This window comes from Microplitis mediator, chromosome 5 (genome assembly GCF_029852145.1).
Source record: "Microplitis mediator isolate UGA2020A chromosome 5, iyMicMedi2.1, whole genome shotgun sequence".
NCBI classification, from domain to species: domain Eukaryota; kingdom Metazoa; phylum Arthropoda; class Insecta; order Hymenoptera; family Braconidae; genus Microplitis; species Microplitis mediator.
This window is the reverse complement of record NC_079973.1, coordinates 14,045,716-14,061,365: the sequence shown is the minus strand read 5'-3', so window position 1 is coordinate 14,061,365 and position 15,650 is coordinate 14,045,716. Positions and strand designations below refer to the sequence as shown.

Genomic DNA, 15,650 nt, shown 5'->3' with positions numbered 1-15,650 from the left:
TGGTTTAAACAACGCACTCTACGGATAACTACCAGCAATGAGTACAAACTGAAAAGCCACCGTTTTAATGTAGAAAAAGTAGTGAGAGATTGTCTAAATCCAAAAATCACTCAAAATGCTGCGATGATCTGCAGGAAAAAATGAAGATTTGGCTTTGAAATAGTACAAACAATTAGTTGATCCAAGCTTGGAGATGGTCAAAGTCGGAGTAATAATTAATCTGCAACAACCGTGGTTGAGCTGTTCTTCAGATGCTATATTAGTATATGGAAAAGAAGCTTGGCAATGGCAACTAGTTAAAATAAAATGTCCATACACATGCCGGAAAACACCTGTCTAGGAGAACGAACTTGGAAAGCCAAACGTACCATACTTGAGAAGAAATGAAAATGGGTTACATTTAAATCTAACCCATTCAATTTATATTCAAGTTCAGCTCCAAATTTATGGGACGAATATAGGATTTTGTCATTTATTTGTTTAGTCACCACTAGGCAGTGTGCTATTAACCATCCAACGAGATAAACAACTATTAGCTAAGTTAATTCCTCATCTGGAACAATTTTATTTTAGTAAATACATCCAAAGATTACGTGCCAAATACTGTACTGACTCTAAATAAAAATGCTTTTATCAATGTAATCAACTGATTCTTGTTTAAAATTAAATCATAGATTGATTTGAGCGGGAATAATTGGGCATCAGTGCAAAGTTACATATCTGTGGCTTCAAAACCGTGATAGATTTTAAGAAAAATGAATAGAATACGTTTTAATATTTCTAAAAGTTTATCATAAATATTTTTTTACTTAAAAATATACGTACTTTATTTGTATTGAATTATAAAGAAAAACTTTGTAAAAAGTTAAATTGGTTAACAAATGTTACAACAAATGTGATAAAATAAAAATATTTAAGATAAATCATACTATTATTTAACTTGTACTTACATTATGTTCAAATAATTATAAAAAAAAATGAACATCAAATTTTCGTTATTTTCGAAAATACCAGCACTCTTATCAAAAATATGTATAGTTTCATTTCATTCCAAATTCAAAATTCAATGTATTATTTACATTTTTCAGAAAAAGTCTTACTGAACCACTTCTTTCTCTTTAAACAATAGTTTCTGAACATTAATTAAGGTGCAGATAACGAAAACTATGTTGTCAATTGAGACAATGTGAATTGTCATCTTCTCCCTCAGCCTTGCGGTTCCCATTTTTCCCCGTCTCGTTGCCGTCTGAAACCACCTAAAGCTAGTCATAGTGCCATGGTCACATGACTAGTTATCACCTCAACGCATAACCGTGAGGAGAAGTGGGGAGCGAGCCCAAAAACAGCCCTAAGACCCTACGGTTATTGAACTTCACTTCGATCCTGGATCAATTAGCAATAAGACGTATAATTCAATTTCACTGTCATATACTAGCAATTTATTTGCGACTTTGTTAATACGGATAACTACTTTGTAAATCGGGAAATTAACTTGTGTTATAGTTGTATTACTAGCAATTCTCTTGCGATATACTTTACTGTTCAAGTTTACTGATTATTATAAATAGAGTTAGTTCAATTAAATATTACTGTACGTCACCGGCGGTATACCCGCGATATAAAATTATACTGTGCCACGAATCTGTCTACATTATATCCAGTGCTTGCGTTTTCTTGTAAGTAATTTTGATTATTATAATTGGCAATAAACTTGCAAAGTATTCTGATTCATTCCTTTTATTCCATCTATCACTGTTCATCCTACTTATTTCTTATTTTACTGGTAAGATTATTAAATAGTCTGATAAAATAAATATTAATTAAGTTACAACTAGTAATTTGACCATTAACAAGAATATTCTATAATTTTATAAGCCGTGAGGTAAGTTGATAAGTTTTCTCATACGTTGCCGAGTTTGAATAAGTGCGGGTCTTTGCTTTGCAAGAACCCCAGCCCACTGCTCTGTCCAAGTAAAATAAAATTTGTTAGAGGCCAGCCTAAGCCAGGGTTCAACCCGCGAATTCTGGTGGCTGCTGGTAAAAATCGCGAAGACGAAAAGTGATTTGTCTCACAATATGAGGAAATAATGAATTTAATACTTTTGATAAAATTTTAAAGTCCTTGATTCGTTGATTAATCCGTTTAATATGTATCCTTACAGAAGCAATGTTGTATGTTTCGTTTACTTCTTCCGGGGTGAAGTGATCCTTATAACCAAAGGAAGCATCACAAATATAGCATTTTTATTCTCTACTGGGGTTTTTATCTGTGAAAAGCCTTTGTCAGCAAGAACTACATCATCATGCTCAATTAAATCAATTAAACCACAATTATTCAATATGAAGCAATCACCAGCACGACCACCATAACATTTCGAAATAAAACTTATAAATCTACTTGGCGTATAACCCGCCATGAACTTCACTGTATGGTGATGCTTATATTCTGAATACATTAATACCCTTCGATTAACTTCTGGCAGTATTTCAGTATTAACTTCCGTACAATCAATTATAACACAAGTTTCTGGGTAATGTCGTTTAAAAGATTCCGGTAGAGATGCTTGTATACTCGATTTAGAAAGCCAAAAACTAAAATTCTTCAGTAAAATATTCAACTGTTGTTTGGCTTTACAAATATACTATGTGTTCAAGTTTACTGAATACTGAACAGTACGGAAAGTGCCGTAAATGATAAAGCAGTTATAACGTTCCTTACTATTTCACACTACCCACGGCGGAGTGTGGTTAGTGTCAAATAGGCGTTATGGCCCACCGATGGTGAAACTGAAACTAAAAATAATAAAACAAAACCAAAAATGTCCTTTGGAGATGCCCACGATCCCCCTGGACACTCAGCTCTTCTCAGGCTGGGTTAGACAACCGAATTGGGCGCCAGTTCGTGTGCCCCACGAACGAAATAACAAATAAACAATAACGAAAGAAAATGAAATGAAAATGAAATAATAAAATAAAAGAGAGAGCAGTTTTCAGGTATTGGAAAAGGAAAGCAAGAAAGAGATAGTTGCAATAAATAAATAATAGAATTTAAATAAATCCCAGGTTGGTAGCCATTTAACCCGATATATTTTAATTTATAATTATTCAGCGGTATATAAATAATAAAACAATAATAATAAAAAATAATATTCACTTCACAATATAAATTCTTGTGTGACCAATAGTCACATACACAAACAATAATTAATAAACAAATGTTCCTTTGGCTGTCACTCGCACGTGATAAATAATAAATATAAATAATTAATTATAATACTTTTTATGCGCACAATATAAATATATCACAATATTAATTATTAAACTCAAAATTAATTAACACTGATAATAAGTTAAATCGTTATCGCAACATAATAACGCACCTACTGGTGATATTACCATAATTGTAAAATATTGTCCAATAATATTCAAAAATGACAAATGAATAACGTAACTGTTAATAATTATTTACCGACAAACATATGAACGGTCACCAATAGTTATTAACTAATACCAAATAATACTTGTAAATATCAGTAATTATTTACCGTCAATCCTATACACGGTCACCAATAATTACTTATAATAAAATATAATACTTGTAAGTATCAATAATTATTTACCGTCAATCATATACACAGTCACCAATAATTATTGAATAATAAAATATAATAAATATTACTTCCCAAGTTTTGGACAAATTTCCGTTGGGACAAACAAGTACGCGATTATATATATGTATATAATGGAATTTACTATAAGTATTGCGCTCTCTCTCACTCACACGTGAGGGATATACGAATGGCCACCAACGCGGGACAAATTACACGCCAATGTATAGAGCACAAAGGTACTTACAGTCTTCGTTGTAATATAAAATGCGTACAGGTTCCATTGGCATCAATTATTATTTTGGCAATAGTTATTGCAACAACTGCAATCACGCCAATTGCCAAGTGTCCAATACACTTTATAAGTTTCAATAATGGCCAAATGGCGTCCCAACAAAATACTTTATGGCAACAGCAACACACCTTGCTCTTACAATTGCTTATCCACGTCTGACCATGGCAGCACGTGAGTCCCATGCCAGCACCTCGGCCGGCGCCATCTCATAATGTTCTTTCATTGCAACCAATGGAGCCATATACCTGTCGCATGTTAATGTACTCATCGACACCAACATAATGCAATGACTTGTTTGGCATGTAATTTGTCCACTCTCGACATTAAATGGCCATTCTTTTTCCAGAGTATAATTAATTATATAATTTTATACCTAAATATTCCCTTAGTTTAGTCATAATGCCCGTAAATTTATTTAGATTAAATAAATTTACCGAGGCCAACGGTTGCGTTGACGCGCATGCGTCAACCAACCAAAATAATAATAATAATAATCAAATAATCCAAATAAATAGATACGCAATTATTTATCCCAGCGTATTTAAAATCCATTTCACCGTTTATAAAATTCAGTAAATTTTACTAAGTTGAACGCAATTTGTATCTAATAAATTAATTAAATAATAATCATACAGTAAATAAAATAAGATAATACATAAAATAATAATAATAATAGTAACGACAATAATAATAATATCTGAGACGTGTTGAGCAGCGTGTGCTGCCATCTGCTGCCTCATCCGACCTAATGCGAAGATGCCGCGATATCTAAATATCGTGACACAGTTCTAAATTTCATTAATGTAATTAATAAACTGTCTTTTTGGTCAATTTTTGAGGCTTTACAGTTTGGGAGTAAAGTCAAGAGGCATGAGACACTTGCTAATAACACTGCTCATAACTTTATCTGTAGTAATTGAAGAAAGTCTATGAAAACCTTGACAAGATTTTGTAAGATCCACACTTATTGGGACACAACTTGAATCTCGGACATTCTTCGAAATTTGTATATTTGCTTCACAATTCTTGTCTTCTACTTTTTTCATTGGGATATTTATCTGTACTGCTGCAGTGCTTATGCCGTCATGATAATCAAGATTGAAAAAAAAATACGTTAAGAAATCGTTCGTTTCGTCTATCTATGTTGTACAGATTTAAGAATGACACTTTCAATATCGACATCAGTTTGATTCTGTTCAACACTATTGGCATGTACATCATCACTTCACTCCATTATTGCATTAATTGTATTGGTGTTATTAGTTTCCTTACTTACAAGATATTTATTAATGCTAGGAACTTTTAATAATTTACGATTTTTGACTCGCTGTAAACGTCCAAAGGATTGTATATTTTTTTTACATTTTCGCTTCCAGGAAAAAATCGAGGGAACATAAGGATTTTGCGTGGGCTAGTTCATCTTCCCACTGCAGGTTCATAACCCAAAGCTCTTGCACGAAATGTTCAGCTACGATCACAACGGGAGATAGGAAGCCGAGTGGGTCGAAGATCCGGGCAATCAGTGATGATACCTTGCGCGTGGTGATGGGTCCTTCTGTCGTGAGTTCAAGGTCAAAGTGAAAGGTATCGGACGTCGGTTTCCAGCCAAGGCCTAGGGCCTGAGACAGCGAGGGCTCACTGAATTTTTGGTTAGGTTTGTTAGTTTTCGTTCTTTAGGAACATCTGCTAGCACATCAGGATGATTATTATTCCACTTCTGGATTGGAAAGCCACCCGCCTTGCAAATCTGAATTATTTGAGTGATTTGCGCTCGAGCTTCTTCTGGTGAGTCCGCTCTCCCAGCCGTATCGTCTATGTACCAACCTCGAGTAAGCGACTTCCTTCATCCTGGAGAAACTGTAGAAAAGCACGCAGAACCAAAAAAGCAGCGCAAGCGGTGCCGTAGGTAACAGTAGTCAGCTCGTAGGTGACAAGTTGGTGATTAAGATACCATAATATGCGCTGGAATTTCCAATCCTTAGAATGCACTTTAATTCGCCGGTAAAACTTTTCAATATCAGCCATGAACACGTAGCGTGATAGTCTGAAGTACATCAGCACATCAAAGAGATTGATCTGTAGATTGGTGCCTGAATCAAGCAAATCGTTGTTGTATTTGCCGGAGCTGGTGACACTGGAGCCGTTTAAGACGACTCGCAATTTGGTGGTAAGGCTGCTTTCTTTCAGGATGCCATGATGTGGTAGGCAATACGCAGTTTCTGGTTCGGGAGCAGGACTTGGCACTCGTACCAGATGTTTGAGTTTTTTATACTCCTCGATGAGCTCGGAGTAGGGTCGATGGAAGACAGGGTTGTGCTGAAACTTTTTGGATAGGCTGCACAGAATCTGAATGCCTTAGGCTGTGAGTCTCCAAGTTGGCTCGCGGGCGCTCTGAAGGGTAGTCGAACGATGTATTTACCGTCGTCGTGTCTGGAGTGGGTTGCAACAAAATGAGCCTCACATGCTTCTTCATCCTTGGACAACTTTGACTTTGTGCTTCTGGGAATCTCATCTAATGACCAGAATCGCTGAAGTGCTTCATGTAGATCGGCATCCAGCTTGACGTGATGGACTCGACAATTCGCTAGCGCAACTTGGGGACCAGAAGGTCCTGATATGACCTATCCAAGTTTGGTCAGCTGAGCAGGGGGGGTGTCTAAAGCTCTCTTCATTACGCCTTCTTCAAGGATCTGCCCATATATGTTAGCGCCAAGGAGCATATCAATGGCACCAGATAAGTAGAACTCTGGGTCAGTGAGTTGAAGACCTTGTAGGTGAGGCTAGATGCAATTGGATGGTTGTCAAGATGGCAGAGCTTTTGTTAACTTGGGTAGAATGTGGGCCATCAGAGACAGACTGGCAGCTGCGTCGAAGTGAGCCTGTATCTAGAGCTTTACAATTCCTCGGGTCTTTGCGCAAGAACGAGCTCCGATGCCAACGATTAGCAATGACATGAGCTTCCGTTGCAGCTTGACCCTCTGTATCACCCTTTCAGAGATGAGGGAGATTTTAGACCCTTGGTTAATTAAAACTCGTACATTGCACTTCTCGCCGTGCTCAGCGATGATGCAGATCTTCGTTGACTGCTTGTGTAATTTACGTGAGTCCCACGCTGGTTCGTGGTGTCGTCGTTGGTGATCCAACGACGCTCTGGTGATGCTTTTGCAAGATGCTAATGAATGGAAGAGTAGTGTTTCTTGTCACATTTGCCGCTGCGCCGATGCGAAGGACAGGAGATGATAGATGATTCCCTAAGCAGTTATAGCAGAGATAATACTTGGCGCTAAGCTAGCTGCGTTTGGCAGCGGTTTTATTGCAGTATTGCGGGCATCGAGAGGTGGGGTGATCCTCTGAGCAGATGTTGCATCTGAACGGCTGCTGAGGATTCCGATGGTTAAGATTTTGGCCCATGTAGTGTACCTGGACATTGGACGGTCTCGCTGCAGCGGGTTTGGGATGGCTCGAATGCTCATAGGATTTGAGAGTTAGAAGCCTGGACAAGATAAAATCAGATAGACGCTTCCAAGTAGCCGGATCTTTAGACGCACCCAAACGATTCTCCCATGCCTTCATGGTCTCAGGATCAAACCGCTGTATGGTCAGAAAGATCAAGAAGTCGTCTATTCCTGGCATTGATCGTTTCAGAGTTTCAATGCTTTGTCGCACCTGAGTGGACGAGGTGTAGAAGTGCTCGAGCTCTGCTGCCGACTCTCTTGACATTCGTTTCATCGCTATTGCTGCTTGCATGGCGTCTGCTGCAAGACAAGCACGTAATTACTTGCACAGTATGCCAATGAGTTCATAACTGTTCGAAGGAGCATTAAGCTTCGGATTTGCCAGGTCATCGGCATGTATGTATCGAGAACAAAGACAAGAAAAAGTGTATTCTTCGACAAATAGCCGAGGAAAGCCTTGTTAAATATAGGAGCCACGCGTGGATGAGAGATTGACGAGAGAAACTGGGTATGAAATTTTGACTTGTGCCATATGATGCGGCTACTGTCACGGACGGCTCTTTAATGATCGTACAGGCCATAATCACGTTGCCAGTCGAGATCAAGGATAAAATCAGTCCACTGGAAGTACCAGTGATGCGACGCTGAAGTACGAGATAATCTCGGGCGTGGATGCCATTAAAACGTTTGGAATTGATTATGACGGAGCTACCGGTAAGATTTGGACCAGACGTGAATCCAATCTGGTCGATTGGCAAGCCAAAAGATGGTTATCAAACAACAAAGTACCTGCAATCGTGGAAATGACACATAATCAAGCTGCTGCTCTCGATGAATTGTTAAGTTACTTGCCAAGCCCGAAAGTATTCAGACGGGTTGGTGGCAGCTTAATGCTAATTGATAACGATAAATTACGAGCAGTTTACAATAAGTTTTTGGTAAATCAACCGTACTGAGAAGACACGGAGTTAACCGTATTCATGTTCATTTTATACAACCAAAAACGTGTTCAGTCGCCATTTGGGGCTTTAAAATGTTGAATGACTTCAAGTGTAGGAACAATCATCGATAAATTGCTCCTTGGTAGTAATAATTTCAAGTTTATTGTTAGCCGACTTTAACTAGAGAGTTACTAGACAAACAACCGAGACCCCATCTGGTGAACAGTACAAGTACCATGAATGGAAATTGAAGGAAGATAACGACATTAACGACCTGTCGCCATTCTGGACGCGCCACGAGTTTGCCAACACATGTTTTGATACTTTTGACGAGTTTTTTTTGTTATTGCATTGTACGAGAGTCAAGATTGTATTATTACGATAAAATTAACGATTAATTTCCATGAATTGGAGCTCGATATTGCTGTGATCGGCTAGTACTGGAAGGTGATCAGTGTTTGAATTACTGCAACGTTTATCTTTGTGCGAGAGGACGCCAGACCGACGACGATTATTGACCACGTGCCGAGGAAAAATTCTATATCGAGTTGAACATCACCGGTGAGTGAGTTTTATCTTTTTCCTTTCGCCGAATAATTTGAGTCTTCAATGATTCCGTCTTTTTTTTTATTATTGTCTGATATATAAGTTTCCTGGTAATAAGTGCTTGAGGTGAGTAGCTAATACTTCTGGTCTTATCAATGACTATATGTGCGCATTCTTGTCAGGATGAAAATGACATTTTTTGAGCTCCAGTTGAGGTCTACATTTCAATTTGCACAAAAATGATTACAAACGAAATGTTTTTGTTTACGAATTTTTTACTCCGATAAGGACAAATTCGCATCAAAAAAAAAATTATTACTTATATATAATCATTTATTTATGATCATATATAAAATAACTTTACTGTATAATAGAGTGGAGTTGAACCGAATACATAAACAAAACGCAAAACGGCGATAGTCTTATAGCGAAGTTTGGGCGCAAACGCTGTTAAGCACAATAGTGGAGGTACCTCAATTCTACGAATTTTTTCCTCTACAGCCCCGAACTAGTCTTATAACGAGGTCCTACTGTACATTCAATTATCTTGGCTTGTCGTTAATTTTTAATTTTTAATGGTTACAATAATTATAAAGTAAACGTGTATACCGGATAACAGTGATACAATATTTAGAATAACAATATAAAATCTCTCAACGAATTCCGCGAATGAACATGATTGGATCCTGTTCAAAATGATAAGGGTTGCTCGACAATTAATTTCTCCCTTGTACGTTTGATCACCAATTTATTAAATTACGTTCGTATTCAATCTCGTGACATTTAATATTGCTCAAGTGCATCGAGTTAAATGCTATTGGATTTTCAATTGATGTTTTATTTTTACATTTTATATTTTATTGTTACGTAATTTTTAACTTTCCGCTAAGAAAATTGTAAATTTTCGAAAATCGAGTTTTTAATGCACAATAATGTTTTCGAGTTCAAGGAGCTCCTCGAGCTGGAAAACAACGGAAAATTTTAGGGCTGGCCCGCGGGGTCAACCGTTGACTAGATTTTTTTTTTTATTATAATTATTTTTTAAACTATTAAAGGGAAAAAAATATTTACAAGGATCACCCGATTTTTATAAATTAATTTACATATTTATTTGTTTTTAATTAAATACAATATGTTATTTTTGATCGTGTGTGATGAGTCGTTTTAATTGTATTGTTAGTAATAAATTGATTTATTTTGAGAAACTCAATTGTTTTATACATGGTTTGCGTTGATTAAAGATGCATAGAAAAAAATGATTAAATTTGTAACATCAACATCGAGCGTGATAAATGACTAAAAAAATCAACACACTTTGTAACTGGAAATTGATTGAAAAAAAAATGATATAATTTACTACGCTACGGACTCTGAGAGAGCAATAAATTGTTTCATTTATTTTTTTTTTAACGTTATTTCAACGGTATTTACATAGCTATGTAATCAATCAAATCAGAATATATAGTTATTTATCTTTTATGATTTTTTAATTTTTTTTTTTTCCAGTATATGGGTTCGTTTCCAGTGGCGAGTCCCGATATTGCCAAACGAGCAGAGTTTGTTCGTTCACAACTCGAGAATTTGCGGGTAAGTGTTGTTACATTATTTGACAATTACCAAAATTCATCATAATTGAATTTTTTCCATATGAATAAAAAATTTTATCACAAATATTTATATAATATTAATAAATAAAATTGATAAAAATTTAATTAAAAAAAAAAAAAAATGTGAAAATTTTTTGATTCAATATCTACAGGTAAAAAATGATTATTATTAGTAATTCATTGTTGACAACGTTTTTAAGCATAGTATATTTCCGTATTCACAAGGAAAATATATAATATATTTTTTTTTTCATCGCGACTATATTTTTCTATGTACCTATGATTTTTTATTTGCATTGAAGTATTTCAAGCACGTATTATATCCACTGTTCATTTATCCTGAGTGATACATGTTACGTTCGATGTTTATCGATTTTATTTGTTAAGTATATATATATATATATATATATATATATATATATATATATATATATATATACACACACATATGCTACTATGGAATCTATAATACTAGTATTGTTGTACACACGTACCATTGAGGATTATTATATAGATTCAGTACAGAATTCATGATAGTACTTTGAAAAATGTTTTAACATTTAAAACAATCGAGTAGTAAAGTTAGTTACTTATTTGTAAGTGAATATTTAGCTCGCGGCTAAAGACGAAAAAGAAGTGTTGAATTCCGAACAAAACGAGTTGAATCAAAAAGTAGAAAAATAAAAAGTTTAAAAGTCCCTACGGTGTCTTAAATTGTCTTGTGGATAAATGCTAACAAATTCCCAAGCTTCTCAAGTTTTTAGTTAAAGTCTAAAACTTAGTAATTTAAAAAAAAAGAAACAAAAAAAAAACTGAATTGTGTTTTATAAGTAATAAAAAGTATATTTTTTATTACAACTTGAGTTTATTTATTCAAGTTTTGCTGTGTATCATTTTTATGTTTATGGTGTTATCTTTTGGTAACGGTCGAAATAGAGTTGCGTCAAATGTAGTCGAGTGAAAATTACACTCGAACAATTTTCTCACAAGAGTTGACACGACAACTGATAACTTCAGTTAGTCGTCACAATACTTATTTACATTTTTTAACAACATTATTCATAAATTACGTTGCTTTTCACCCTCTATATAAACTTTCATATCTACTGAAAAGAAAATTATTAATATTTTACTTCTATATTATTTAATTTAAAATATTAATATTTAGAAAATAAACATTAAATTTTTAATATTCACTTATGTTGTCAATTTAAATAATTTTTTCAATGATGACACTCTTCGAATATTTTGATTTTCAGTTTTGGAAACTCATAAATTTACCGATCACATACAAAATATTTAAAATAACAATTTGTAATAATAATTTTTCGTTAAAGGAATCGCAGCTTTACTGATTTGCTTGATTTACAGGTTTCAATCGATTCTAAACTTTCTATGAGCTATTACATGTGGGTGCCGATTCTTAATGTAATGCCATACATTAACATCTATGAATAGTAGACTTTTATGGAATAGACTTTACTTTTCCAGATAATTTATTTTTCAGTGTAGTTATCTGTAAATATGGTTTAAAAAATATATGAATATTAAGGCGTTTATTCTTATTTATTTTTAAAATTGATGATTAGTACAGAAGTTTTTCAATCTCTGTATACAAAGGTAAAAGAAGGAAAACGTGTGGAATTTGACTTTGTCATTGGTATTTTAAATAAAATCGAGGGATTCACTATAGTCAAGGAATTCAATTTGATCGAGTGAAAAAAATCTAATAACATTCTTTACTGGTTGGACAAAATATTTGCATAATACTGATGTAAGCTCTAGTTTATAACCAATAGAAAAACAATTTTGTTCATTATCCAATTTATATTTTATATGAGTACACTCAATATAAAAAAATTTTTTCGTGTGAAAATATTTCTTTGGAATTTTTTCCGGATCATCAGACTCATAAGATAGCTTAATCATTAACTTTTTGGACCCTAAAAATGCCAGAAAGTGACATATATAGAACAAATTACGTATAGTTTATTATTATGCTTGTATGTTGTACAGACATATTAATAGTCCAACTTGATCGTATTTTTGTTATTCGTATTTTTGGTAAAACCTATCGTCTGTATGTTATTCTCGGCACTATTTATTATTTCTTATCGCAATAATGGGAATGTGGATGGTACTTGAGAAGTGAAGAGCCAGCGAGGAAAGGAAAAATATGCTGGTACATTCTTACGCAGATCGCAAGATTCTGTCACATAATGTAGGGGACCTCAGCAAGATAATAAAACTGTCCTTAAATTTTTTCACTCAGCTTATCACATATAATTATTTATAAATTTTATGAATTTTCTATGTAAATCTCCTGTTTTAATTTGAAAAAAAAAAAAAAAATAACATTATATCGATCTTTTTAAACCACGATCAATGTTGATTATTCTAAAGTTTATGTTACATAATGATTAATATTTTATTCGTTTTTCATTCGGAAAATATTCTACACTCATATAAAATGATAAAAAATTCTTCCCATAACGAACAAATATTAAATTCGGGATTCTTTTTTATTGTAAAAATTTTAGCCTGCTTAAATAGAAAGGCAGTTAAATTATGTTCTTTTTTTCCCCAATTATTTTCTCTCAGTTTTTACTTTATTGTCTCTTTACTCTTTATCCTTCTTCTTTCCTTTGTCGACACTATTGCGATGCAATTTTTGTTCCTTGAAAAACCCATGGATGTAATAGTTTATTTTTATTTTTGTCTTTCATTAAATTTTTATTAGATGCCTCATCATACTCTAAATAAAAAATGCTTTTGACATTTTTTTTCAGTACTTTAATTAAATTTCATCTTCTTTACAAAATACAAAGCAATAATTCATTAAAAAAAGTTTTTTTTTTAATTTGCATTTATTTAAAATAATTCAACTTTCTCTATGTATTTTTTTTTTCCTAAAGCTCAAAAAATTTATTTGGTAGCACATGAGTATTTGCGTTTAGTATCATCATTTTGATGTAGAATGTTGGGCCGATAAAATATATAGCCTGAAGGCATATAAAATAGACTAGGCCAAAAAAATTGACTATATTTTTTTTAAAATACATCAAAAATATTGTTTGGGATGACGAAAAAAACGACGGGCCCAGGCTTGGCCCAATTATGTAGAACCTTGGGCCAAGCTTATAAGCCAGCCTTGGTAAAAGTCTGAAATAATAAAACTGGGCCAGCCCTGGTTGCTAGACCTGGCCTATGCTTAGTTCCCAGACCTGGCCCATACATCGACAGAACAAAGAAATTTAATTAAAACAGGGGTTATCAGATATTTTTCGCTGGGTTTTTTTCGGAAATAAAATCTCTCAATACAAAACACAGAGCGCACTTTGATGCATTACTGTCTAATCTAGCGAAGTGCGCTTTAATTGTTTGACAATATTCGTTTGATTAAGAGAAAAACTCGGCTAAAGTTTCCATTTACTGCACAAGTGCAACAAAGATAGTACCGTTCGTGGACTTGAGTGTAATAGAGAAAAAAGTGCGAACCCCTGTTAAAAAAAATTTTTATCATAATTGTCCTAGTAGAGTTCATGATCATTAACGTTTAAACTATCGAAGGGAGGTAAATGATGTGAAAAAAACTCGGTAAAAATTCTGCTGGGCTCTGGGCGCAAACTGCCGTCCTTCTGGTTGCTGTGTCCAAACGGTAACTACTGGACAAACCTATTAATGTTGAACTGATACATTTATATGATCTACTTATTAAACTATAGGTATAGCCAAACTTGGGTAATCCTACCTTGGCCCAAGTCTGGGATGTCATTGGACGGCCAAGGCTAGGTTACCCAGTCGTGGCCCAAGCCCGGGTAATCATTGTAACGGCCAGGACTGAATACCCAATCTTGAGCCAAGCATGGGCCAATATAGGTGTGCCAAAGCTAGGTTACCCAGTGCTGGGCCCCGTCGTTCAACTTTGGCAGCTCCTGCATAGGTATTGTGAAAATATAAGCCCTTAATATTAATATTAAGAGGTGTATCATCGCAATTTTTGATTTTTTTTTATAAGCGGGTTTTTGTCTTATAACTCTTAAACCATCGAGATAAACGAAATTGACTTGAATACATTTCTAAAATTGAATGCTCTACAAAAAAGTTCAGATTAATATTTTTCATCAGATGAACCGTTTCTTTATAATCATACCTTGAACATTGGTATGATTCTATAATTTGATTGTTTAACTTCGGAATTTTGTAATTCATGTAAAAATGAGTTTCCGGAAAAAGCCAAGTAATATTCTTAAAAAAAATTAAATGCTCTACAAAAAAAGTCTCTTAACAATTTTTGCGAAATTCACTCCTTCAAAAGTCATTTAAGGTTATTGAAGTCGTTTTGACTTAACTTCGACTTTGAATGACTTTTAAAGGAGTGAATTTAGCAAAAATTGTTAAGAGACTTTTTTTGTAGAGCATTTAATTTCCTTTGAGAAATGCATTAAAATCAATTTCGTTTATCTCGATGGTTTGAGAGTTATGAGAAAAAAAACCACTCATTAAAAAAAATCAAAAATTGCGATGATTCACCTCTTAATATTAATATTAAAGGCTCAAATTTTCACAGTAATTTATTTTGTGTCATCCCAAATAATATTTTTAATGTACTTGAAAAAAAAAAATAAACAATCGATTTTTTTGGCCCAGTCTAATATAGAATATATACTGCATATACTATGTTACGTTGGATAATATGCGATCAACTTCCCTCCGTGCTTAAAATTGTGATATTTATTCAAAAATTCAAATTTTTGTCAGAGGTAAATATAGAGTTAAGATTCGAATCTACGAGATAAATACTTTTGATTACTTAAAAAAACTATACGGAGAAATTATTCTTGTCTGAAATGCTATGGTGTCATAATGAAGCCGGACCACGATAGCCACCTGAAGATATTGAAGTAAACATACTGCAAAAATTACTAGACTGTAAAAAATCACCGGGGTAAGTCCAAGCGGTCTAGGTGTTAAAATTCGCGGTGTTAAATATCAACACCAAAAGCGGTGTAAAAATAACGCCACCACCGATGTAAATATTCTTTACCGGTGTTAAATGAAATTTTCCGGTGTTAAAATATTTTATTTTGGGAATGTGCGCTTGCGTGTTTGAATGCATGCGCATGCACGCGTTTGTGTGCGTGTGTGCACTCGTGAGTTTGAGTGTGTGTGTGTGTGTGCGCGTGTTTAAGTGCGTG

The 15,650-nt window shown here is 34.2% G+C and overlaps 1 protein-coding gene across 5 annotated transcripts in view; it reads left to right on the top strand.

Moving 5' to 3' along the window:
- The window catches only part of LOC130668618 (EGFR adapter protein-like), a 374,416-nt gene that overhangs the window by 58,688 nt on the left and 300,078 nt on the right, over positions 1-15,650 (top strand). For all 5 annotated transcript variants that reach the window (XM_057470973.1, XM_057470976.1, XM_057470974.1 and 2 more), the window contains exon 2: positions 10,352-10,432. In XM_057470973.1, coding sequence (XP_057326956.1) covers positions 10,352-10,432 — 81 coding nt within the window. The remainder of the gene's footprint in view (positions 1-10,351; positions 10,433-15,650) is intronic.